Below are 24,716 nucleotides of genomic sequence, written 5' to 3' on the forward strand. Positions count from 1 at the left end.
AACTGGAAGAGACTTTGTCTAGCAGGATGAAATGATGAGACTGTGAGGGAAATGCGTATTTTCTCTGTGTAGCTGCAGGTGGGTGAATGCAAACACTGGGCTACAGTCTTGAAGCATTTTTTTTTTTTTTTTCTATAAAATCCATGATCTGTTTTCCACAAGATGTGAAGGGTCTTCCTTTATAGAGTCTAACCTTTTCTCTCTCATTCTGTTTACAGCTTTAAAATGATCACTTTCATTCCCGGGGAGCTCATTGGTTTTTTTAGCTTCTAAACCATGTCCCAGGTTCAGAGGAATAAGCTTGCAGCAAAAGGAAGTTCCCTGTGGCCTGGTTCCTGTAGAGAATGGATGTCCATGCTTTGGAGCAATGTCCTGGGTTGTAGGTCCCTTTTCCTTTTTAATGATCTCTTGGTCATTTGTCAGGATGTGAGAATTCCAGGTGCTGTGAGAGTCTGTTGTGCCACCTCAGAATTGCCCTGCTGTCCCCAGTCTTCTAGGTGAGGAAGTTGTTGGACAGGTGACAGTTGAGTAGCAAAATACGTTCTCTTGCTCCATAAGTTACCTTAGGACATCATGAGAGATACCTAAATCTTAGTGGCATTGTCCAGGAACCATGTCCCTGCCTGACCTGTTGCTGACTAACAGGAAGGCAAAGCAAGGCTTTATGTGGGGCATTGTCATAAAGGCAACTTAGTGGGTTACCCCTGTACTGATTCACTGTTAGGGGGAGAGGAAGGTTTTTGGTGTACACAGATCTCTGGCTGTGGGGTGTTTTTTCCTCTGCGACCACTCTCACAGATCTGTAACTGCTTTCCAACTCTAGAATTTTCTTACATTGAATATGCTGGTAGCATTGGCTGAATTTATAGATACAGTAGCCAGCTTTTATTTTTCTTTTAACTTTTTGATATAACTTCAGCTTTAAAGAAAAGTTAGAAGAATTCCCATATGTCTTTCACCCAGATTTCTCAAATGTTAACATTTGCTTTATGCTTTTCTCTCTCTTATATATAAACACACATATGTGTGTGTATAAACGCATGTAGTTATGTGCTTGAGAGTAAATTGCAGTGATCCCTACTGTAGTGTGCATTTCCTAAAACCAAGGACAATTCTTATGTAACCCCACAGTGCCATGATCAAAAATCAGAAACTAACATTGATACAGTGCTGTTAGCTAATCTGCAGCCCCTGTTCTCATTTGCCAATTGTCCATATAATGTTTTTATAGCAAAAGAAAATCCCAGGTCATGTGTTACTTTCAGTTGTCGTATCTCTTTAATCTGGAACAGTTGTTCAGTCTGTTTCCTGACATTGACATTTTTGAAGCTTACTTATTTTGTAGTTATGTCCTTTTCTGGCTGTTTTTTGTTTTGTTTTTGTTTTTGTTTTTATCAAGTTGTACTTCATGTTCAAGTGCTTTATTTCCCCCAAAGTATTGAGCTCCCTAATTATGAAAAAGGGAATGAGTACAATTCCTAAGTGGAAGTGGGTGAGAGACACAGTAGCTAGATCTACTCTCCCGCAAACCCTGACAAAGCAGAGTGGACGTGAGTGTGGCAGCTGGCTTGGAAGAATGCAGCCAGATTTCAGCCTGTCAGTCAAACACCCCGTTAGAGGTGATGCAGGTGCTCTGTGTTTCATAATCTCCCTCTGTTTTGTTATGTGTGCAGAGCTGTAGCTTAGTGACCAACAAAAGGTGACGATGTCTCTGGCATATGTATATATCTCTCCCCTCCCACCACCAGCACACACATGCAGGCTTTTAAAATCTTACTTCATTGAAGACCCATTGGATACTCTTTACCCGTGCTACCAGAACAGTGTCTAGTGTCTCGGTGATCGAATACTCCTTTTCCCCAGTTCCCTTTCTCTCCTAGCCACACTTGGGAAATGAGAGCAGCGTGGCCAAGAGGGAGGCCTACAGAGGCACTGTCTAGATCTGAATCCCACCCCCATCCTTCACCATCAGCTGTGGGACCTTGGGCAAATGGTTCAGCTAGGCTGAGTCCACTACATAGGAATTTTGTGGTTTGTTACTAACTAAATACATGAAAATAATCAAACTTCCATTTATTGAGTGCTTACTACATGCCAGTTAAGTGTTCTGAGTACTTTGTAAAATGTAATTGTGATGTGACTATTGTTCCAGAACTGCTTACATTCTTCAAATTCTTCAAGACAAGAAATAGCACATGTAATGCTAGTATTTCTGATTGCGATTTTTAATTTTGCTACCCAGCAGATGGAAAGGTTAGCGAGTAGCAGAGGTTTCCAGTCGGTACTGGATCAGATACCCGTTTTCTCCTCTGCTGCTCCGTCATCTCTTTCTTTAGGAGTGGGATGTGTTGGGGAGTTTTAGTAGGTCTGTGCTGATTTCAGATTCTAGATGTTGAGGAAATGGGAGTGGCAACAGGAAATGGGAGCCAGCAGCTGGGAAACAAGTTTGTAACTTGATGTCAGTGAACTGGTCTTCGCTCCTGGAAGACAAAATTACATGTAACTCATTGGAAGAGCAGGTGTCTCACAATTTTGTTTCGGTTTTTCCATTTGCAAGTGCATGATATACAGCTGTTCAGAGCTGTAATGCACGCCTTCCATTTGGCAGTTATCTAGGCATTTTATTTTTAAAGTATGACATGGGTGTTCAAAATTTGTGAGTGACCTGAATGTAACTACCTAAAGATCTGACACATATGCTGTATGAGTCTGTATTCAACTTAATCTCAAACATTCTCAAGGGCAGTCCCCATTTTTATCTTGATTTCTCTTTTCTAATTTAGACACGCTCTCTAATGTGACATGGTGTGCAAGATAGCCCGGTAGCCACTTGATTAGCTGACATTGTTTTAAGGTTTTATTTATTAACTTCAAAAGGAATCTCACTTCCGATTACTCTTGTGTATTTAAGCCAGTGAAGAAAAAGAAGATAAAACGAGAGGTTAAGATTCTGGAGAACCTTCGTGGTGGAACAAATATCATTAAGCTGATTGACACTGTGAAGGACCCCGTGGTAGGTGCCTGACGGTTGGGGGAGAAGGAGCAAGTGAGTGCATGAATGTGTGCGTGGTGTGACACAGAATGTCAGAATAATGAGAAACATCATTACGTATTGGGAATGACTGTGTTCATCTTCTACTCCTGAATAGTTTTGAAAGCCAGAAAAAACCGTGGTGGCCCAAAGATGAAGTAGCCACCACCACTTTTATGAAACCTAAAAGTGTATGTATAGAAAAATCCCTATCCCAGTTTATTACCTTGTTCCGGTTCAGCCCACAAATGTTTGCTAAATGTCTTCTTTAAGCCCCTACTTTTCTCCCAATTTTGAAAGCTTATTACCTCTAGTTGGCCTTATTTTGCTTCACTTCATTAAGCCTGACATCTGAAAGTCTGGGCTTACAGAGGGAAATACCGAATATCTCCACGTGGACACCTGGCATAGAGATCACAACCCCACAGACCCTTTGAGGAAGGCATCTTGCTGTTTCTCCTACTAGAATTTAATTCACTGTCTACCCCTGGGGCTCATGTTGTATATTCTGATACAACTAAATATTTTTGTTAAAAATGCTTACTTTGTAGCCCTCTTAGATGTGCTATTTAATTTTGTTTTCTTGGGAGGTGATTAGCCAGAGTGTTTATGTACCACCTCCCATCCCATTTCTGTTCTTCATCTCTTCTACTTCACCTGTTTTCCTATCCTCCCATGCTGGCTGTTCGTTGAAGAAGTAGGTCTTTGCTTCTGTCTGCTTATGATGAAGACATCATAAAGAAACGATGCGCTAGTGAACATGCTCTGACTGCTTACTGTGTTTGGGCACTGTTCTGGACCTCAGGACCATCCTCAGCAGTCCACTGGAGTCAGTGCTGTGATTGGCCACATTGTTACACTGTACAGATAGGACAGCTGAAGGCTCTGAGGTTTGGTGATTTGCTCAAGATCACACAGTATCGTTAAACTGAAGAATCAAGAAAATTTTGCCTTCGGGACCCTAAGAAGACTGAGAAGAGTGCTTATATGCTAGATTCTAGCTTATTGCCATTAAAAATATATCCCAGCCTGAGGAGCTTGGATTGATTTTAGAATGACTAACTCTGGACTCCCATCATCACTGAAAACAGCCTGCAGCGTGACCCAGTACATATTACTGTTGTACCAGCGGCCTCTGCACTTTGCCTTTAAGTTAGTAGAACTTAGTGAAACTTGTCTTACTGATATTGTAATGTGTTGCTTAAGGCATGTGTGTGTTTTATATAATATGGAACACGAGTAAGTTAAAATTGGATTAAAACCATGGAGGGAGCCCTTCTCCCCTAAGTTTTAGGGAGATGGCCTCACTCCCAGGCAGTAGAGAGATCTGGTGGTCTTGATGAAGCCCTTTCCCCTTCAGGCTAGTGAGGAACCCTCTGACCAGTGCTGCTGGGACTACTGCTCTTTCTGACAAAGCCCCATGTGCACATACTGTGCCCTGTTTCTAGGGAACTTTTACCTGCTTCCTTGAGCAAAACTTTCTAGTGTAAAGATTCCTAAGGTGATTTTCTATAACCCTTTAAGGCCCTGCTTTTCTCCTAATTTTGAAAGCTTATTACTGTTAATGAGCATTATTTTACCTTACTTAAGTAAATCTGGCATTCGAAAAATTTATACAAGGAAATATTAGACATTTTGTACTCACTGCATTAAAGATTATAGCACTTTAGAAATACTTGGTTATGTATAATTTGAGGGTGAGGGGGATCACATCTACTTTGTAAATTGAGACATTCTCTAGTGGTATGTAGCCAAGGCAGTAATTTCACATTATAGCCTGCTGATTGATAATCATAGATATTTTCCTTTTGGATCCTGAAAAGGCCTATGATAGATTCCCAAGACATAGGATAATTCTGTAAAATGCATCTGGCTTGCCAAACCAAGATGAAAACATGTCACTCCTTTTGTGGCTGGCAGACTGGAATACTGCAGAATGTAATTCTTCAAATACTGTGCCAGGCCCACTGACAGGTTGGTCAGAGAATACATCTCCTTTAAAACAAAACAAAACAAAAAAAACAACTTAGGAAAAATGTCAACCATTTACAAAAGTAAAATGAGTAAGATAGTGAACCTCCCTGCACACATCAGTCAGCTTGAGCAGTGCCGCAACTCGTGGCCAGCTTTGCTTTTCATCTCCCTGCTGTCCGCTTTCCCACCACCCACTATCCGCACTTATTTTGAAGCAAATTCCAGACACATAGTCTCAAGAGGACACTTTCTTAATAGGCTCTCCCTGATGAGTGAATCCCTTTTTCATTTAAGTGGGATTTGGGGATAGATCGGTACGACAGAAGCAGAGCACGTTTACTGTTTGAATACTTATGAGGCATTACTATTCTCTCTTGCAGTCAAAGACCCCAGCTTTGGTATTTGAATATATCAATAATACAGATTTTAAGGTGCGTATATGCTTTTTCTTTCTGGCATGGGGTTAACGGGGGATGGGCAGTTGGCGATAAGTACTGTTGATACGCCAGAACAGGAGGGGACCAGGAAATCATTGGTGAGAGTGGGAAGTAATAAATCCGGATTCCTTACCGCCTGAGTATAGGATGCAGAAAGTGGGTAGGGTTTTTGCATTTGGTGAAATTACTCATCACCCTTTGCCTTGCTTACTCTGGGAATAGCTGCTGGGCTGGGTCTAAGTTAATACCTCATCTGGAACACTCCTGTTTTAGACAGCATGGTTTTAGGGAGATACTTGATTTGCGTAGGAATCTACCCTTGCTGATAGGAAGTGGTAAATGGTTACAGGGCTCATGTGAAAAGAAGCCGTCTGTAGGACTCAAGCTGTCAGTATGTTGTGTGTTCACCAACACTATACAAAGCAAATGACCCAGAAAAGCTAGTTAAGTGTCCCTGTGCTTTAGAAAAGCCTTATCCAGGATTATTTACATTTCTTATATTTATAATGCATATTGATATAGACTTGAAGTGTTCTTCTAAAAGCACGGTTTTAAGCTGGTTTTTCATGAGTTTGTTTTTATTATTGTTCAGACACTACAACCTTAGCTTCTGGTAAGGTTTTGGGGGCTAGTTATTCTAGACATGGTAGAACATAATGTGAATCCATGTATAAAAACAAAATAGTGGTGTTGATTTTGAGGGGTCTTTGGAGAACTTTTGGGTGATTATAATCACTCAGTCAGTGAATCATAAGCTTGTGATTTTTTTGTGATGGAAGTTAGGGCCAAAACCATAGTAGCAGTTGAAAGATGCTGGTATCAGGAGTGAGGCTTTTGGGTGAAAATAAAAGCTTTATCTCACATTTAATTTGTCTTAGGTAGTCACTCTAAAACAACTCTGAATTAGGTTAACTAGTGGAAAATAAGTAAACATGGATATTATAATTTGTGAAACAATAAGCAAGTTTTATATACAGTGTAGCTTTCCCATGTGTAACAAGTTTCCTTGTTAGCGGGACTCCTTAAAGGTGAAGTCAGCAGTGAGCTCTTGGCGGTAGATGTCAGTGTCTTCGTCAGCCTGCCAGTGTTTAGCTAGTAGAGTTCTCTGCTGATACTCGTGGCCAGTCACACTTTCGCCACGAGTGTCCCAGGTTTATCAAGGTGTAAGTACATGAGTGGGAATGTGTATGCATTTCTTAATGAAACCAAGCATTTTCCTAAATACCAGAAGTTTAAAAGTTGGTCTAAATGAAACTTCATAGTGAAATACCTAAGTTTTAAATGCTTCTGCTCCCTTAATGAGTTTTTATCAGTTGTCTGGCCACGCATGTAAAATTTTCACATCAGCATTTTTTGTTTCTTAAATTGACAACTGCCCTGTGAATTTAATAGCACGCAGAAGATCGGTTTGCAGGAATTTTTAACTCCCTGGAGAAATCTTAACTTCTCTTGCATCTTAACTCTCGAAGGGATGTTTTAATGGCACATGTTCTCCAGGAGCTTCCTTGAAAGAGGTCATGGTAAATTCATGGTTTTTGAGGCTTGCATATCTGAAAACGTTTTTATTTTATCTTTCCAATTAACGTACTAGCCGTGGCCTAGAATTCTGGGTTGTAACTAATAATTTTCTCAGAATTTTGAAGAGCTTTTTCCAGTATTACCACTGAAGCCGTTCTGGTTTTACCTTACATGATCTGGTTTGGGTTTTGGTTTTTTCTTTGGAAAGCTTTTAGGATTTTCTCTTGAGTCGCAGTCTATGAAATTTCACAATGATGTTCCTTCGAATGGGTCACTTTTATCTTTTGTTCTGGACACTTGCTGGGCTTTTTCCATCTAGATACTCATGTCCTTCCGTTTTAGAACAATATTTTTAACATTCTTTGATTTTCTTCCCTTCTTTGTTCTCACTTTCTAGAGCTCATTCAAATGTTAGACTTCATCTCTTAGCTCTGTTCAGTTCTCAGAAGTTTAAAAGTAGTATCCTGTTCTTTTATGTAATATCTTCTATTTTCTCACCGAGAATGTGTGGATCCCCCCCACCCCGCGATGTTTTCTTCTTCATATTCTTTTCTCGGTTTTTCTTTCAAATGCTTTTTTGTGTGTGTTGTTTTTTGTCTGTGTTACAATTGTCTGAAATCTCATGGTTTTTGACTGTCTACTCTTTAGAGTCATGAAATGACTGATGACTGCTTGTCAGCCCCTGTCTGGAGGATGCAAGCCGGGCTGCGGGCCTCTCGGCCTCCAGCGGAGGAGCCCCGGGGGCAATGTTAGGTGCGCTTTCATGTAACTCCCCATTTTCAGTGTGGTGTTTTATTTTTTTAAAGAGTTTATTTATTTATTTGACAGAGATCACAAATAGGCAGAGAGACAGGCAGAGAGAGAGAGGAGGAAGCAGGCTCCCTGCTGAGCAGAGAGCCCGACTCGGGGCTCGATCCCAGGACTCTGGGATCATGACCTGAGCCAAAGGCAGAGGCTTTAACTCACTGAGCCACCCAGGTGCCCCTCAGTGTGGTGTTTTAAACTTGTTTTCCTGTTTTCAGCTGAAATCTGTTGACTCTCTTTCACTGATACCTGGGGTCACTGTGAGCCTTTCTGTAGCTCTTCCATGTGAGGTTGTCTGCTTCTGGACCCCCTCTGCTCTTGACAGAATTTTCAGCTTTGTCAGTGGACATTTTTGTCTTGCTTCAAAGTGTTGTCATCTCTTCCATTCTCTTAGTTACTGTGAATGAATCCCCCAAGCCTCACTCCTTTCACTGTTCCTGGAGAGGAACTTCAGGAAGATGCAGAGTGTAGGATGTGTTTGAGCTGCAGTGTCACACTGGGGGGCCCCTTTGAGTGGTCGGGCCCTGCCATTTTAGTCAGCTTACAAGATTGTCAAGTATCCAGGTAGTAGATGTGTATCTTGGAAAAGCAGATCATGACAGGATGGTCGTTTTCTGCTCCAGGTAGTATGACAGGCCACAAATAGAGAAATCAGCTAGTTTAATGTCCTCATGCCCTTCAGGCTTTTTTTATTTTGTCCTGTGTCTGTCTTTTTACAAAAGCTTCTTTATATTTTTTTTTCATTTTACTGTTAAGTGTATTAGTAACTGGATTTAAGGTGTCGCTCAGAGGAGGTTTGTCCCAGGTTTAGTATCTGATGAGTGAGCAGTGATAGAACCTGCAGCCTGTTCTTTTCAGCATTTTTTTATATCCATAATTTCGTTCTATTGTAGACTCCTGATTATCCTAACTTCATAAAATAAGTTGGGCAGCTTTTCCTTTCTCTTCTCTCAAAGTTTATATGAAATAGGGATTATCTACTTGTCTTTTGGGAAGAAAGGGAGACTTTGGACTATCCTTTCCTTTTCAGAATGTACATACATGTAAGTGAAAGGTTTATCCTGGTTTCTTGTCTCTTCGTGAGTTTATTTGGATGGTATCTATTTCTAAAATTGTCCACTTTCATATTTACATAAAGTTATTAATAGAATTCTCTGAGGGCTTAAAGACTGTAATATGTTTGTAATTATGTTTTCCTTTACATTTCCAACATTATTTGTGCCTTTTGTCTCTTTTTAAAAATTACCAGTATTGCTAGAGATCTCTCTTATTAATACTTGAAGAACGGCTTTTGGTTTTATTGTTCAAATGCTTCTGTTTTTCTATTTCCTCATTTCTGTTCCTGTCTTAATTATTTTCTTTCTTCCTCCCTTCTTTGTTCCTAAACTATTTTCTTTCTTGAATTTTCATTGTTTCACCCCTACCTTCTCGAGTGGAAGTCTGCTCATTTCATGTATTTCTGTCTTTCTTGATTGACGGTAAGTGGGCTTGAAGTCTGTGCCCCCCAAGCACCGTCTCAGCTACACATTCCATGGTTATAGAACTCATTTCTGTGTAGTTTTCACGTTAGAAGTACAAATTCCAGGGGTGCCTGGGTCGCTTAGTGTGTTGAGCATTAGACACTTGGCTTTACTTTGGGTCGTGATCTCAGGGTCGTGGGATGGAGCCCTGCATCAGGCTCCACGCTCAGCTTGGAGTCTGCTCATCTCTCCCCTCCCTCTCTCTCAAATAAATGAATAAAATCTTTATTTTAGAAAAGAAGAGGTACAAATTCCAAACTCGTGGATTTGGGTTTTTCTCCCCTGACTTTGTACTTTGAAATACTTTAAACCTATTGAAAATTGTAAGGAGTAGCACAGGTAATACCGTCGTGTTTTTCCCCTAGATTTACCAGTTGCTAATAATTACCACATTTGCTGTTAATTCTCTTCCCTCCCCTCCCCTCTTATCTCTTTTTTTCTCAAAGTAAGTTGTAGGCATCATGATACTTCACTCCTAAATATACTAGCACTGGAACTGGATAGGACCTTTTCCTACCTGCCAATACTATTAGTACTCTTAAGGCATTTAATACTTCTATGATGATGCCATCTGATACATGGTACAGAGTCCATATTCAAGAGTTTCCTGGTAATTATTGTCATAAGAATGTCCTTCATAGCCATGTTTGTGAATAATGTGATAGAGGAGCCACATGGTTTTTCAACAAAAATATTCTTTCATTGTTGATTCCTGATTTGGCTGCGCTGTGTCCCGAGGAACATGACCTGCATAATGTTCGTTATTTGGACTTTATTGACAATGGCTTTGTGACTTCAGTGCATGGCTTTTTTTTAATATCAAGCTTGTTAATTCAATTCGGATCTTCTATGGCCTTCCTCATTTTTCCCCTTGATACTTTGTTTTATGGTGGAGGTACTGGTTTCATTGGTTTTTGCCTTGAAATCATCAGTTATGCTTCCTTTGTGTCAGAGTGGTCATAAAAGGTACATCGTGACATTTAGAAAAAAAGACAAACTTCTGAACAAAGGAGTAGGAAAAGCCAGTCTCTCTAATGGTTGAAATAAACAGTTACAGAAAACTCTTAAACTTGACATTTTCTCAAGGAAGCTGAAGTATAGTTGTGGCAGAAAAAGTTTCTACTGAGACGTGCTTCTCAGTTTTCTGTGCTTTTGGAAGAATGTAAATTAAAATATACATTTTAATTTTTGTAACATTATAGTGATACAAAGTATATCATCTAGACATTATAAAGATTGGTAAGGGATCCTGAATAGGGTCTGTTTGAGAAGATGGTAGACCAATATTGCTCTGTGGAGAATTTCTAAATCACTCCCAGAGAGGTGGGCCTTGACTAGCTGATGTCTTGAGGCCTTGTTAATGCTTGTAGTAGTTTGATGTGGAAAGGATCTTCTTTGTAAGACATGTTCCAGTGATTAGTAATAACTTTGATTTGCTTGATGAATGATTTGTTCTGCTTCCGTAAATTTCTAAAAATATTGACCTTGATTTTATTCTGGATCTTGGGGTTATGTTTTAATGCCAGTACTGGTGACAGCTGCATTAAACACCTTTCACACTATATATCCCACTGCCTCTGCATTTTCTTCTCCCTCTTTGGGGGACCACTGGGACTTCTGGGCAGAGACTGAGCTGTGTGTGTGAGGGAGTCTGCAAGCTCTGTGTGTAGGGTGAGAGTTTGCTGTGTCTGTGATTCCCACATGTGGCTGGGAACCTTCTTGAGCTGCATAGTCCTCCTCGGGTTGATCGTGATGCAGCCGAAGTACACCCATAGTCTTTGAGGACCAACAAGTATACAGTGAGAGCGAGGCCACATGGGGCCATTCCGTTCTGGGTGGCAGTTTTAGACCAAGGAGGGTCTGAGGCAGTTGACCAAATTGCCATTTTTCCATTGCTCCTCAGACTTTCTGAGGTTAATAAAAAGTCCCAGGATATTTCCACTTTGGGCCTCTTGAGCCTGGAGTAGGTCTAATTTCTGAGAAAATGCCAGTGTGTTTGAGGCTTTGGAACCAAGCTAGGATTGGTGAATAGTTTCTTCCTCAGCACCTTTGTAATCTTCTGGGAAGCATAGGCTTGTTTTGCTTTTGATAAGTCATTTATTTCATGAAAATATAAGCAAAGCTAACTTCCTGCCAACACTTTGCAGTTGGTTGGTTAACAATGTTCTCCACATAGCTGGCCAAGAAGAATGGAGGGAAAGTGTGGTTCTTGTGAAATTTCCCTTTATAACTCATCATGGACTCTTCACACTTATGTTTCCTGGAAGATAGTTTTAATTTTGTTCCATTGACTGGTGAATGTTATCAAAGACAAATATTTATCGATTGCCTTCTGGATGCAAGCTGAGAACCACCATTGATGGGGTGGAATTTAGACCACATATGCCCCTCCTTTGTCATCTTATCTGAGCACTTAGCATATGGACCAGGTTGTACGGTGCCCCTTGCATGCTTGGAGGAGGGGAAGCAGAGATCCTGAGTCAGCCAGTTGGCGACTAACCACCAGCCACAGTACCCTTTTCTTCCCCACCATGTGTGTCCTGATATGTGGGGGCGCTGGCGTGGGACTTGGGGTGAGAGCAGAGTGGAGTGGCCTCTTGTTGCTCACAGCTGAGTGAGGTTATCTTGAGAACCTCAGGTCGCTGCCAGTACCTGAGTGGGGAACATTAACTTTGGGGACACAGCTGCTGTCTGTGTCCTCTGAACACTGCAGAGGACAATAAATAGCCAGAAGGTTCAGAGAAGGAAGGGACACCTGTCACCTGTCTTGACTTGCAGGCTAAGGGAGCCGGGTGGGATCTTCTAGGTTTGTGGGGAGGTGGGGACACTGGAGAAGGAAGAGTGGAGGGGGCCAGCAGGTTCGTTTGGTTGGGAGTTGGGGGACCCCCACCTGCCCCGGAGTGGCAATAGAGACAGAGCTGCAAAAGTTGGAAGAAGCCAGACTGTGGCCCCTGGCAAGTCCGGAATTTTAGGCCCAGGTGGTAAAATGTTACAGGTGTAGTTTGGGCTCCTCCTACCCAGAGCGCCTGAGAAATGAGAGTGAATGTCAGCCTGTCATTTGGGACTTCATAATGTATTAGACCTAACCACTCTATTCATTTATTGTTTTATATTGCATAAAATTGATGCTGGTTGGAGTAGCTATAAATGCTGGCAGCCCGAGTACTTACGTTGTTAGGCCTTACCACCATTTACACAGATGCTTGGTGTAGATGCCGCACGACAGGAGAGGAAAGCCTTCCACGGATAAACGTCCACATGATAAAACAGCCCATATTTGTTCTCTGGAAAGAAAATAGTCCAGCCCTCTGCGGGTTAGAAAATGCTCACTTCACTTTCATGGCCTGTTTATTGACTTGGGGTTCAACTTGGCACCGTATCTGGGAGCGATCTCCTTAATTCTCAGAGGAGGAGCTGATTTGACACCCAAAGAGATAGTATCTTCAGCCTGCGTCTGTGCATCCAGGCTGTTGGTGTGCTGGCTCAGAAGTCTTCCATGCAGTGCAGAGCTGCAGGAGAGCAGAACACTTGAGTGCTTGGCTGCTCCGCAGCCAAGTCCCTCCTGAGCAGGAGATGTGGTTCCCTTGTTCCTGAGTGTAGCTCCTTCCCAGCCCAGAGACCACCAGTGGACTGGTCTGTATGGGCTTATGCCCTCTGCTGCCTGAGGTTGATGAAGGCATATGTTTTTACTAAGCTAGAGGGAGAACTACTTTTATTTAACAAGGGAAATTTGAGAAAGAAGCTAAGTCCTGGTGGTCTTAGAAGATACTAAATTTAATTCTTGGCAAATTGTTTATCTTTTTGAACAGGTAGTGTATTTACATGGATCTAAAATATAAAATGGTGTGCAATGAAAAATCTCCTTTATTTCACTGTGCTCCTGCTGTCCTTCTGCCTTTGTTGGGGGTGGGAGGAGGAATTCCAAGGGAGAGAAACATTTACATATATATGAAGCCGTGTTTTATTTATGTCTTTATATCATTCCTGTAACTACAGACAAATAGAGATGTGTAATTTTGCTCCACACAGACACATCGTATAGGCTGGTCAGTGCCCCTTTGAGAGTTCTCCTCTGTTGCCGGAGTCTTCCAATAAAGAAATAAAATATGTTTAATCAAGTTATGCTGACTAATTTTGTAGAAAGTGCTACTTGTGACTGATGGGGAACAGATCTACTTGGAATTATTACCTAAGATAAAAGTGTTGGTATAGTTTCTGATGAAGGTTTGTGATGATTTTAATGAACCTGGATGTATTAATGCTACTCTGCCTCTTAGAAATGAAAATTTAAAAAATAAAAAAGAGCAGACTCCCAGTGGGTGTGCCTTTTGTCCCAGTATGAGAACTCTTTGTTTGTTCTTTTGGCCTGGAATCATTTTCAGTACCTGTCTGTCTTCTTTTTTTTTTTTTTTTTTCTCTCTCTCTCTCTCTCCCCTACTCCTTTCTTAAGTCTCTTACTATCTCCAAGAGCTAGAGCAGTCATTTTCCTCCTGTTTCTTTTTCTCTTTTCTCTTTTCTTTTTTAAGATTTTATTTATTTATTTGACAGAGACAGCAAGAGAGGGAACACAAGCAAGGGGAGTGGGGAGGGAAAAGTAGGTTTCCCAGCCGAGCAGGGAGCCCAGTGTGGGGCTTGATCCCAAGACCTTGGGATCATTACTTGAGCCAAAGGCAGACGTTTAACAATTGAGCCACCCAGGCATCCCTTCCTGTTTCTTTTTGAGCAAACACTGTGTTGCCACTTTTTACCACATGGGCCAATGAAGTTCTGATCTCCACTCAGAACGTAGTTCTCTAACGGACACTGTGCTGCTCCAGGGGTTAGTTTGAAGTGTAGTAAGAATATGAGGATGCGGGCGCCTGGGTGGCTCAGTGGTTGGGGCCTCTGCCTTCGGCTCAGGTCATGATCTCAGGGGTCCTGGGATGAAGTCCCGCATCGGGCTCTCTGCTCAGCAGGGAGCCTGCCTCCTCCTGTCTCTCTCTGCCTGCCTCTCTGCCTACTTGTGACCTGTCAAATTAAAAAAAAAAAAAGAATATGAGGATGGTCAGACAACTTGGACTTCATCTCCACAATAATGTAATTTGAGGTGTTGAAATCATGGAACATTGAACAAATTTTTTAAAAGATCCATGTTGAATTAAATGTTTCTCTCCCTTGGAATTCCTCCTCCCACCCCCAACAAAGGCAGAAGTATTACACCCTTGCCCTTGGCCTTTATCCCCATTTGTTCCAGACAGGTAGTAGAAAAAAGTCCTGGGGTTCTTTAGTGACTTAAGTAGTAAGTTTACAGAGAATGATGAGCAGTATTTGGGATGACAAGATGCGATGAGACTTAATTAACTTTCTCTTTTCTGAAATCTGTTTCAGCAACTTTACCAGATCCTGACAGACTTCGATATACGGTTTTATATGTATGAGCTACTTAAGGTAAGTGGCATTCATATGCAGTGAATTTTTTCAGGTGTATTCATTAAAGGAGAAGTTTCAGAAAGGACAAAGAGAACTCAGGCAGACTCTTTCTTGATACTTAGAGAATTTCGTGAAGTGTTTGTTTTTGTTTTTTAATTTTTTTTTTAAGTAGCCTCCACACCCAACTAGGGCTTGAAATCATGACCCTGAGATCTAGAGTCGCAGGCTCTACTGACTGAACCAGCCATGTACCCCAAGGGATTTTTTTGCTTCTCTTTTAACCTACATTGAGATCTCTGTCAATAGATCTTTACATAAGAACTTTCCAGTGGAACTGAGAAAAGTGGCCGAGTCAAGAGATACCAGGAATCAGAACCTCCTTCTTTGTAGCTCTTGTTGGCTCTTGGATTTTCTTTTTGCTGTTTAATTAACACTGTTAGTTTTCATGGTATAACATGTCACCCAGAACTTAACACTTTTTAAAAAGTTATTTATTATTTCTCCTAATTCTGTGGGTTCTTGGGTGAGTCTTCTGCCTGGGTCAGCGTGACTGGGGCACACTGGTGCAGGATGGCCTCATTCACATCTCGGGGGTGGCAGCTGGCATAGCCAGCCGAAGCCTCGTTCTACAGAGGTGTTAGTCTAAGCTGCTTCTTCCTATGGTGGCCTCGTTTTTCCTACTTGCACGAGAGGGCAAAGTTTGATGTGTAAGCGCTTTTCAAGCCTCTGCTTTAATCATTGTCTCCTAATGCCCTCTTGGCAAAAGAAATCCTGGCCAAGCCTAGATTCAAAGAATGGGGAAGTAGACTTCGCCTTTTGACGGGCAGAGCATTGAAATCACAGTCTGGAGGGACGTGCGTGCTGGGAGGTAGGCCTCTGTGGCCATCTTTCTCTCGCCATCACTCATAATCCCCTTCCCAGCCTACCCTCCAGCCTTGACTGATGTGTACACACACGGAGAGGTGATGGCAGGTTGGGGGTGGGGCAGTGGTCCTCTAGCTGTCTTAGTAATCTCCCAAGACGGAAATTTTGAAACATTACTGGTTGATGGAGGAATGATCTTTTTTAGTTTGTCTAGGTGAACACTTAGGTAAAGAATTCTAAAATGGCTTGTAAAATGGAATAGACCAATGGCTCCTAAGTAGTTTTGAGTCATGAATCACTAAGAATCTAAAGAGAACATATAAACTCCCCCCAAAATACATGTATAAATTTACAGTGTTACATGAAGTTTTATGGGGGGTGTGGATCTCAATTTAAGAACCTCTGAAAGATAGAGATGACTGAGTTATTAGCATTATTGAAGAAAATTGCCAAGAGGAGTTTAATGGGATTGTGAATAGTTACTCGAACAAAATCCCTTGTTTAATTAAAGCTAAGCTTTAGGGAATGGGGGTTTGGAGAACTAGCTTGTGAGGTAAATGTGTTTTCTTAGAAGCGCTTATACAGACCACTTGTCATTAGTACCAAGGTGGCCAATTTAAGAGTCCACTCTTACAACTAATGGGTCTTTCTTTTGCCAGTAAGATCAGAAGCATGTGAAGGTAGAGCTTGCTTTATCACACCTTTCTGCATGTGCTCTCCAGACCAGAATGGAAGGTGTCCGTGGGGAAGAGGTTTGCAGTGTTGTGCTCTTACAAGCAGTCTGCTAGCTCCATCTCTGGAGGTACTTGCCGGAGAACCCCATGCATCCACCCAGTGAGAGCTGCAATCCAAATCCAACAGTTGGTTATTTTTTTTTTTTTTAAGTAAGGTATTAAGATTTTGTGGTTTTCACTTAGCACACCAAAGATGAAGATTTAAACCTAGTACAGCTGTGCTTAAGTCAAGGGAAGACATCCCGATGACGCAGGTCTTCCCAGGCGGGTCATGTAGATGGTACTGTGTGTCTGATATCCCTTCTGCTTTCTGGAGGTAACAGCTAGCCAGTAAGGGTGTTCTTTCTGCTAATGAGGCACAGAACCCCAGACGAAGTTTGAAAAATGTTTTTCATGCTTAATGGTCAGATAATACCAGATTTTGAAACTGAAATAACTCCCCCAAGGAATTTAAAAGCATGTCAGTGACTCCACAGGGAGTCTGACTAGTGAACTTGGCAAAAGAATTAATTCCCTTACTGTACTTGTTCAGCCTCTGCTCTCCTTAGGTTTTTCTTACACCCCAGGTATTATGGTCCTGATTAGTTCATTCCTTTGGGCAAAGACTAGGCAAAATAACAGAATCGACACTTGCTGAATTTTTTCTTTGGGGTAATAAAATGGGGATTGAGAAAGAGATCTTCAGCTTCACGGAAAATGTCAAAGAAACTGAGGCTAGGGCTATTGAGTGGTTGCTGGGTACACAGTGCAGTCTCCCGATTCAGATCCGGGGAGGTGTGTTCTCAGGAGCCCTGGTTTCAAAAGACACTGCCATAGAGCCATTGTAGAATCTTGCTACACCTGTTGTTGTGAAGCAAAACAAAGAGAAAAATTAAGTCGAAGTAGAACTTCCATAAATGAATAAATCTTAAGTGTACAGGTTTTTGAGTTTTTACATAAGTGAAACCTTCACCCAGATCTGTATGGTACTGTGCTGCCCGGTATAGTAGCTGTTGCCCACAGGGAGCTATTTAATCCATGCCTTAATCGCAGTAGCCATATTTCCAGTGTTCAGTGGCCTCCTGTGGCTAGTGGCTACTATATTAGTGCAACTGTAGAATATTCCTGTCATTGCAGAAAGTTCTATTGGACAGGGCTGGTGGAGAATATTAACAAATACCCCAGAAGGCTCTCATCTGCCCCTTCTCTTCAGGATCCCTTTTCTGAAGATACTATTCTCACTTCTACCACCATAGTTTAGTTTTGTCTGTTTTTTAACCCTCGTATATTAAGCATCGTGTGCTACCTACTTTTTTGTGTCTGGGGAAAGCAGAATTTGTTTATTCCTGGAATGCTGATCCTAGAGCTCATTCTCTGACCTAGTCCAGTGGTTCTCAATCAGGTCAGTTTGGCAAAATCTGGAACCATTTTTGGTTGTCACAATGGGGAAGAGTGTACTGGCATTTGGTGGGAAGAAGCCAGGGATTCTGTTAAACATCCTGCCGTGCACAGGACAGCTCTCCCAGCCAAGAATTACCCCAAGTCCCAGGTGTCCAAGATGTCAGCAGTGCTGAGTTGGAAAAACCCTAATCTTGTCTTGTGGAAAACTCCCCTAAAAGCACTCAGTGCCAGGCACATAGTAGGAAGCACAAGATGATAGGTTGCTATGATTATTATTACCTAAGGAGGAAATCATGGCGGTCAAGTAGGCTGCAGTGCTTTGAAGACAAGCCAGAAGGCCTAATTTAAAATGTGTGGGAATAGTTACTGTGTTCAGAAAGGGAGAATTAGAAGCAAATTTTTGTATTATCTAAAACAAACCACCCAAAGAAAAAATGGTAAAAGATAAAAATGGCAAAAAAAAAAAAAAAAAAAAAAGTTTTGAATCAGTATTTATCCAAAGAAGATGCAGGATGACCACTAAGACCCAAAAAGATGTCCTCTTGATCACCCAGTTAGAAAATACAATTCAGATCCATGTGAGGGCCCACGTGAGACCCTCCAGAAAGGCGCTAATCCCGAGGATGAACCAGTGACAAGTTGTTTGTTGGCAAGGATGTGATGAAACCAGAACCTTCATACGTGACTGCTGGGGATGTAAAATGGAGCAGGCACTTTGGAAAATGATCAGGCAGACTTAAAAAGTTCAGTGTAAACTGATGGACAGCTCAGCACTTCCACCCTCAAGAATCTGTGTAAGAGCAGTGAAAGCCTGTGTCCTCTCAGAGATCTTTACGTGAACATGCATAAGCAGTGTTCTTTGTTTAGCCCCAGACTGGAGACAACCCAGATGTCCGTCAGCTAGTACAGCCCTGCAGCGGATTACTACTCAGCAACACAAAAGGGGGACACAGATGAGTCTCGGCAACATTATGCTGAAGGAAGGCAGGCAGAGTACTGTATATTGTATTATCTCACTTTAAAAATGCCCAGAAAAGGCAGTTCGGCAGTAACAGCAGGTTTGTGGTTACAGCTGAGGTAGGGGCAAAGAGGAGTGGGGACCGATCACAGGCAAGCTGACAGGGAATTCTTGGGATGGTGGCAGAGTTCCAAGACGGGATTGTGGTGCCGGTCGCACAACTCTGTGAGTGTGCTAAAGGAAATCATGGACTTCTATGCTTAAAATCGTATCTGCGTGTCGTCTGTCTTGTAGGGAGCAGTATCTTTCCTTAGAGTAAAAATAGAACTCTTAGAGGCCCCTGGCTTAGGGGTTGTTTGTAAAAGAAAATATTAATACTAGAACACTGGGTCCATGTTGAACGACACGTCTTCATTCCCACAGTGACTCTTGCGTGCCATTTGAACCACTGTGAGAGGGTGTTCCCAGATCTGGTTTTAAATCCATCAAGCTAGACCAACAGATGAGTGTAGGATTTCTAAATCTAGGTGGCTGGTGAAGTGTTACCTACTAACACCTAGGTAGGAAGCGTCTCCCTGTCCCCTCCCTCACAGAGCCCCCTCTCCACCAGCTGCCGGCATAGGGTGCCCCAGAGCAAGGGAGGCCTTCTGAAGCATGCCTGTTCTCCTTTGTCACGGACCGTAAGCTGCTCTTTGGGAGCGTGCATCCAAGCCAAGCTGTCACAAATAATAAGAATATGCTTGCATCGCAGTTGGTAGATGGTTTGCTTACTTTTCTCTGTGCTTTCTTGTCTAATAGGCCCTGGATTACTGCCACAGCAAGGGAATCATGCACAGGGATGTGAAACCTCACAATGTCATGATAGATCACCAGCAGAAAAAGGTACCATTGCAGCCAGGCAGCGACAAGGCTTTCCGTGGAAGGCCTAGGGCAGACGCAGCGCTGGCCAGTACCCAAGTGGTACCGCACACCCGTTTACCGCTGTCTTCGGCAGACTTGTGTTACTGTTCCCTCTTCAGTCTCTGGTGTTGCTGTCTACTTTGCATAAGCGTGTACGCAAGAAAAGTAGGCAGCTGAGCCTCACTGTCGTCCTGTGTTTACTTCGGTCATGGTTTTCCAGAGGGACGTGCAAAGAAACTCCAGCTGATGGTTTCTCCTCTTTTTAATGACCCTTAGACCAATCCATGTGCCTGGCCTTACGAGTACACTTGAGTCTCTCCTATTTTCGATATCTGGTTCTGGTTGTCCCTGATTGGTAAGTGGACGAATCCGCTGCTAGGAGATGAACGAAAGGCTGGAGCAGTGCTTCAAGCCTGGACTGGGGCCTGTGTCCCCAACCCTGTCAGTCGTGGCAGCTCTTAATGACGGAGGAGTGTGTTACACATGCCAGCGAAACGGACGCAGAGTCAAAGGCTTAAGCTTGATTGATCTGAAGAGAATGAAAAGCCAGGATCATTTAAATTAAAAAAAAAAAAGCAAATAAGATTCTGAGTGCTCTGCTCTAGAAGGGACCCTTCCACCATTACTGAAAGTGTAATTTTTGATAGCATTTTTCATGTGGCCCACGTAATTGTTAACTGATGTGATGTGGCCTCGTTCTAAGGCATGGGCATCTGGAATCACTCCTTTACATGTTTGATTTCTGTCATGTTTGTAGCTGCGACTGATAGACTGGGGTCTGGCAGAGTTCTACCATCCTGCTCAGGAGTACAATGTCCGTGTAGCCTCGAGATATTTCAAGGGCCCGGAGCTCCTTGTGGACTATCAGGTAAAACTCCTGGCCAAGCATCCCCCCCCCCGCCTTTGTGTGTTTCCTTAGGGCTTCTCCTCCTTTGCTCTTTGGATACATTCAGAACCGAGCCTGAAGTATTAATTTCAGATTTTTCTCAGTAACTTTTTTTTTCTTTGAATTCTAAAATATATGCAAAGGTCAACTAAAGACTAAAAATCCAGATCAGAGAAATGCATTTATAACACTCTTCACTGACAGGCTGACCTTATTTCCCCAGATGTATGATTACAGCTTGGACATGTGGAGTTTGGGCTGTATGTTAGCCAGCATGATCTTTCGAAAGGAGCCCTTCTTTCACGGACAGGACAACTATGACCAGGTGAGCAAACAGTGACTGGCTCTTCCCTGTGTGGGGCAGATGCCAAGAAAATGGAGTCCTATGACAGGGATGCTGTCCTCAAGCCGTTAAATGTCACTCAGTGTCTGCACAGAAGTTTTGCTTCAGGGTAAAGAGTTGCATGACTCTTTGTGGTTACCAGGTCCCCAAATGCAGAGACAGATAAAACTCTCTTATGCGCAACTTCCAGAGAGAGTCCTGTGAAGAAGTCAGGCAGCCCTTGTCTAATAAAACCAGACTGTAGTCATTAGATTGTGATGCCCCCAGAATTGGTCAGCTTCTGGAAGATTATTGTCGTAAGTTGTTACCATTTTAAAGGCAGTTTGGAAATTTGCGTTCTGTGACCATCATGTCCTGGGGTCTGCCGCCTGTGTGTCTCAGGCTCCAGCCTGCATCTGGTCCCTGGGGACTCAGTGGTGTGGAAGCCCCCAGTGCCTTGGGATCATGTCCTCCCAGGCCTGCAGTGAGCTCTGTGCTCAGTGATTTGGTCAGTTTGTTTTGTGTTTCAGCTTGTTCGCATTGCCAAGGTTCTGGGTACAGATGAGCTGTATGGTTATCTGAAGAAATATCACATAGACCTAGATCCACACTTCAACGATATCCTGGGACAGTAAGTAAGAGAGGGAGAGAGAATGAGGGTTTTAATTTACCCTATTTCAGAACTGGGAATGTTGCTGAAATCACTTGCTAATCATAGCAAAATTGAAACCTCCTCCCTTTTTTGCCTGTTTTTTTTTTTTTGTTTTGTTTTTTTTTTAAACTTGCTTTGAGGTAGCTGGGCATTGTTTACATGTGTCTTCTGGTCACTGTACTTCTCTAAGAGATAACCTGTCAGTAGAAAATGGAAGACAAAAACCTATTACAGGAAAAAATCTTTCTGATACAGCATATGCTTATTTTAATGGAAAATCTTAGAAAACTATGTTTCTTCTTTGAGTAAGAGCTTTATAGTTTTTTCTTGTTCTGTGTAATGGATTTTTACAAGATAGCAAATTTTGGGGCACTTGGGTGGCTCAGTGGGTTAAGGCCTCTATCTTCGGCTCAAGTCATGATCCTGGGGTCTTGGGATTGAGCCCTGCATCGGTCTCTCTGCTCAGCAGGGAACCTGCCTCCTCCTCTCTCTCTGCCTGCTTCTCTGCGTACTTGTGATCTCCATCTGTCAAATAAAATAAATAAAATCTTTAAAAGAAAAAAAGCGGATTTTAAAGTATATTTGCAGGTACAGTGAGATAGTATTGAAAAGTAAATGCATTGGGGCACCTGGGGGGCTCAGTGGATTAAGCCTCTGCCTTCAGCTCAGGTCATGATCTCAGGGTCCTGGGATCGAGCCCCACATCGGGCTGTCTGCTCAGCAGGGAGCCTGCTTCCCTCTCTGTCTCTGCCTGCCTCTCTGCCTGCTTGTGATCTCTCTTTCTGTCAAATAAATAAAATCTTTTAAAAAAAAGGAAAGAAAGAAAAGTAAATGCATTGGCAATTTTCAGTGTTTTATGGAGCCTCTAGATTTCTGAGGTTGGCTCTCTAAATATTTCTGTTGAACAAAAATAACTCCCATCACCTCTGTGCCTCACCAAATGGACTAAAAGCCTGATGCCTAAGAGGTGATCTAGGAAGGTGCCACGGATTCTAAATGAGATGTCGAAGTTTTTGCTCCTTTTATTTGTCAGAGAGCACTGGTTTTTGTTTCAGGATGCTGCGAGTGTCCCTGTGGGGGGTGGGGCAGATACGGTGAGAAAGAGATTGAACGAGATTGAAATCAGTGCAATAGTCTAAGATTTTGTTGCCTTTAGCCCTAGTAACATCAGGAGTCTTGTTGAGTAGAATCTCGGTACTAACGCTTCCCTTTCCTTCTCAGACATTCACGGAAACGCTGGGAAAACTTTATCCATAGTGAGAACAGACACCTCGTCAGCCCCGAGGCTCTAGATCTTCTGGACAAACTTCTGCGATATGACCATCAACAGAGACTGACTGCCAAAGAGGCCATGGAGCACCCGTACTTCTGTGAGTCTCCCGGGGTGTAGTTTATTAAAGGAGAAATAGTTGCTTATCTTTGAGGCCAGTCAGGAGAATTCTAGCGGTTTGGATTGAATCATCTGTGGAATTTGGCCTCACTGGTTCTCGACTGTTGAGACAGTTTTGCCATTCCGTTTCTTGGTCTGCAGGGTGTTTGCTTGTCCGCTGCCTTAGCTGTCCTGGAGTCTGGTCTGTGGACCATTTCCTGTGGCCCTGAGTTGGGAGATCACGAGCACCTGAACATTGTTTTCAGATACATACATCTGTGTGGGACCCTAACCCAAGATACCTTCCCCTCAAAAAACAAGTAGTTTAAAGTAATAAGGTGACTGTGGTATATTTTTAAAGAAGGAAATGTTAAATAAAGGAATTTGAGAAAAGGAAAGCAGGTGTGGAAAGACCTCACTAAAATCCTTCCTCAGTTAAAGAATTTTTGGGTCTCCCATCATAGTGTGGGTATGGATCAGTGCCTGGGGTTGCTTATTGTCTGCATGTGTACCACCCTCCCCCGCAATACAGTAGGTCTCAAATAAGCTTTCCCCTTAATTGCTGGCAACATGAGATGATATGGTCCAGGCACAGAGGAGACTGGGGATAAAGGTTACAGGACCTGTCTTAGCTCATTCTCTGAATCAAGAAAAAAACCTTCAGCCTGTCTGTTGGGTTGGCCAGTATGCTATCGTCCTTTCTTTTCTTCCCTTCTAGAGATTAAGCAAATCTTACCTGTATTATACAATTCTTGAACCTGCTGGCCTGTAAGCATTAGTGGACAACAAATTAGAAAGGTTTTACCCTTTGGCCTTCTAGACCTCAGATAATCACAACGCAGGGGGTCCTCTTTCCAATTTCTGGCATAGGAAGCTATTTTCACCCTCTGAGTTAGAGTCAATTAAGAATTCTGATGTTTGGGACGCCTGGGTGGCTCAGTTGGTTGGACGACTGCCTTCAGCTCAGGTCATGATCCTGGAGTCCCGGGATCGAGTCCCGCATCGGGCTCCCGGCTCCGCGGGGAGTCCGCTTCTCTCTCTGACCTTCTCCTCGCTCATGCTCTCTCTCACTGTCTCTCTCTCAAATGAATAAATAAAATCTTAAAAAAAAAAAAAAAAGAATTCTGATTGTTTGTAATACGTAATTCATGATCTGTCTGCTTTTCTGAATACACATCTTCTGTAAAAAAAAAAAAAAAAAAGTGTTTCAAATGACTGTTGCTTAAAATTGATAGGTCTTCTAATGGCTCTTTTCATTCCTTTGCTCCCAAGTGCTCATTACTGCACATGATTTGAAGAAATTGGGGGTCGGACCTGACATTAGTATTCAGGGAAAATAACACATAAGAAGATTAGTAGTGATTTTGAGCAGTGGGAAGTCAATGCTTGTGGACCTCTGTTTTCCAAGAGTCTCCATAGTTGAACTTTTGCCCTTTGAAGGAAGTGCAAGAACTGACTAGAAGAGCAAATTCCCCCGATTAGTTTTCAGTGTCTGATTTTTCTCTAACCTTAGTTCTGTAATTTCTGTTGTCCTTCTGACCCTGGCTTTCCCGTCAGTCTGTCCGTCTCTCTCTACCCCACTGCAGAAAGGGGATTGTCATGATGGTGCCTCCCACGGCTTCCAGCCCAGATTCGGCTGACTTCCATCCTGTTCTCTTGCAGACCCCGTGGTGAAGGAGCAGTCCCAGCCTTCTGCAGACAATGCTGTGCTTTCCAGTGGCCTCACGGCAGCCCGGTGAAGACTTGGAAGGCGACGGGTAATGCGGCATTGATGCTTGCCAATAAAACCAACCAACCAAACCCAAATCTTGAAGGAAAACTACAATGTGATAAAAAGAAATTCTAGTCATTCCTTCTAAATGCAAAGAAGAGTAAAGACCTAACTGTCTGTCAAAAAGAAAGAAATCCCCCAGTACTAGTCTACAGGGAGCTGCCATTGTGGCGGCAGGACAATGCCC

The 24,716-nt window shown here is 42.6% G+C and overlaps 1 protein-coding gene across 2 annotated transcripts in view; it reads left to right on the forward strand.

Annotated features, from left to right (window-relative positions):
• The window catches only part of CSNK2A2 (casein kinase 2 alpha 2), a 38,352-nt gene that overhangs the window by 7,683 nt on the left and 5,953 nt on the right, over positions 1-24,716 (forward strand). The window contains exons 3-11 of one of the 2 annotated variants that reach the window (XM_047711005.1): positions 2,912-3,013; positions 5,386-5,436; positions 14,652-14,711; positions 19,428-19,511; positions 20,287-20,397; positions 20,639-20,740; positions 21,268-21,368; positions 22,611-22,759; positions 24,421-24,515. In XM_047711005.1, coding sequence (XP_047566961.1) covers positions 2,912-3,013; positions 5,386-5,436; positions 14,652-14,711; positions 19,428-19,511; positions 20,287-20,397; positions 20,639-20,740; positions 21,268-21,368; positions 22,611-22,759; positions 24,421-24,497 — 837 coding nt within the window. In that variant the 3' untranslated portion in view covers positions 24,498-24,515. The remainder of the gene's footprint in view (positions 1-2,911; positions 3,014-5,385; positions 5,437-14,651; positions 14,712-19,427; positions 19,512-20,286; positions 20,398-20,638; positions 20,741-21,267; positions 21,369-22,610; positions 22,760-24,420; positions 24,516-24,716) is intronic. The other variant, XM_047711007.1, reaches the window with a different exon arrangement.

The sequence above is a fragment of the Lutra lutra genome, chromosome 17 (assembly GCF_902655055.1).
Source record: "Lutra lutra chromosome 17, mLutLut1.2, whole genome shotgun sequence".
Lineage (NCBI taxonomy): Eukaryota > Metazoa > Chordata > Mammalia > Carnivora > Mustelidae > Lutra > Lutra lutra.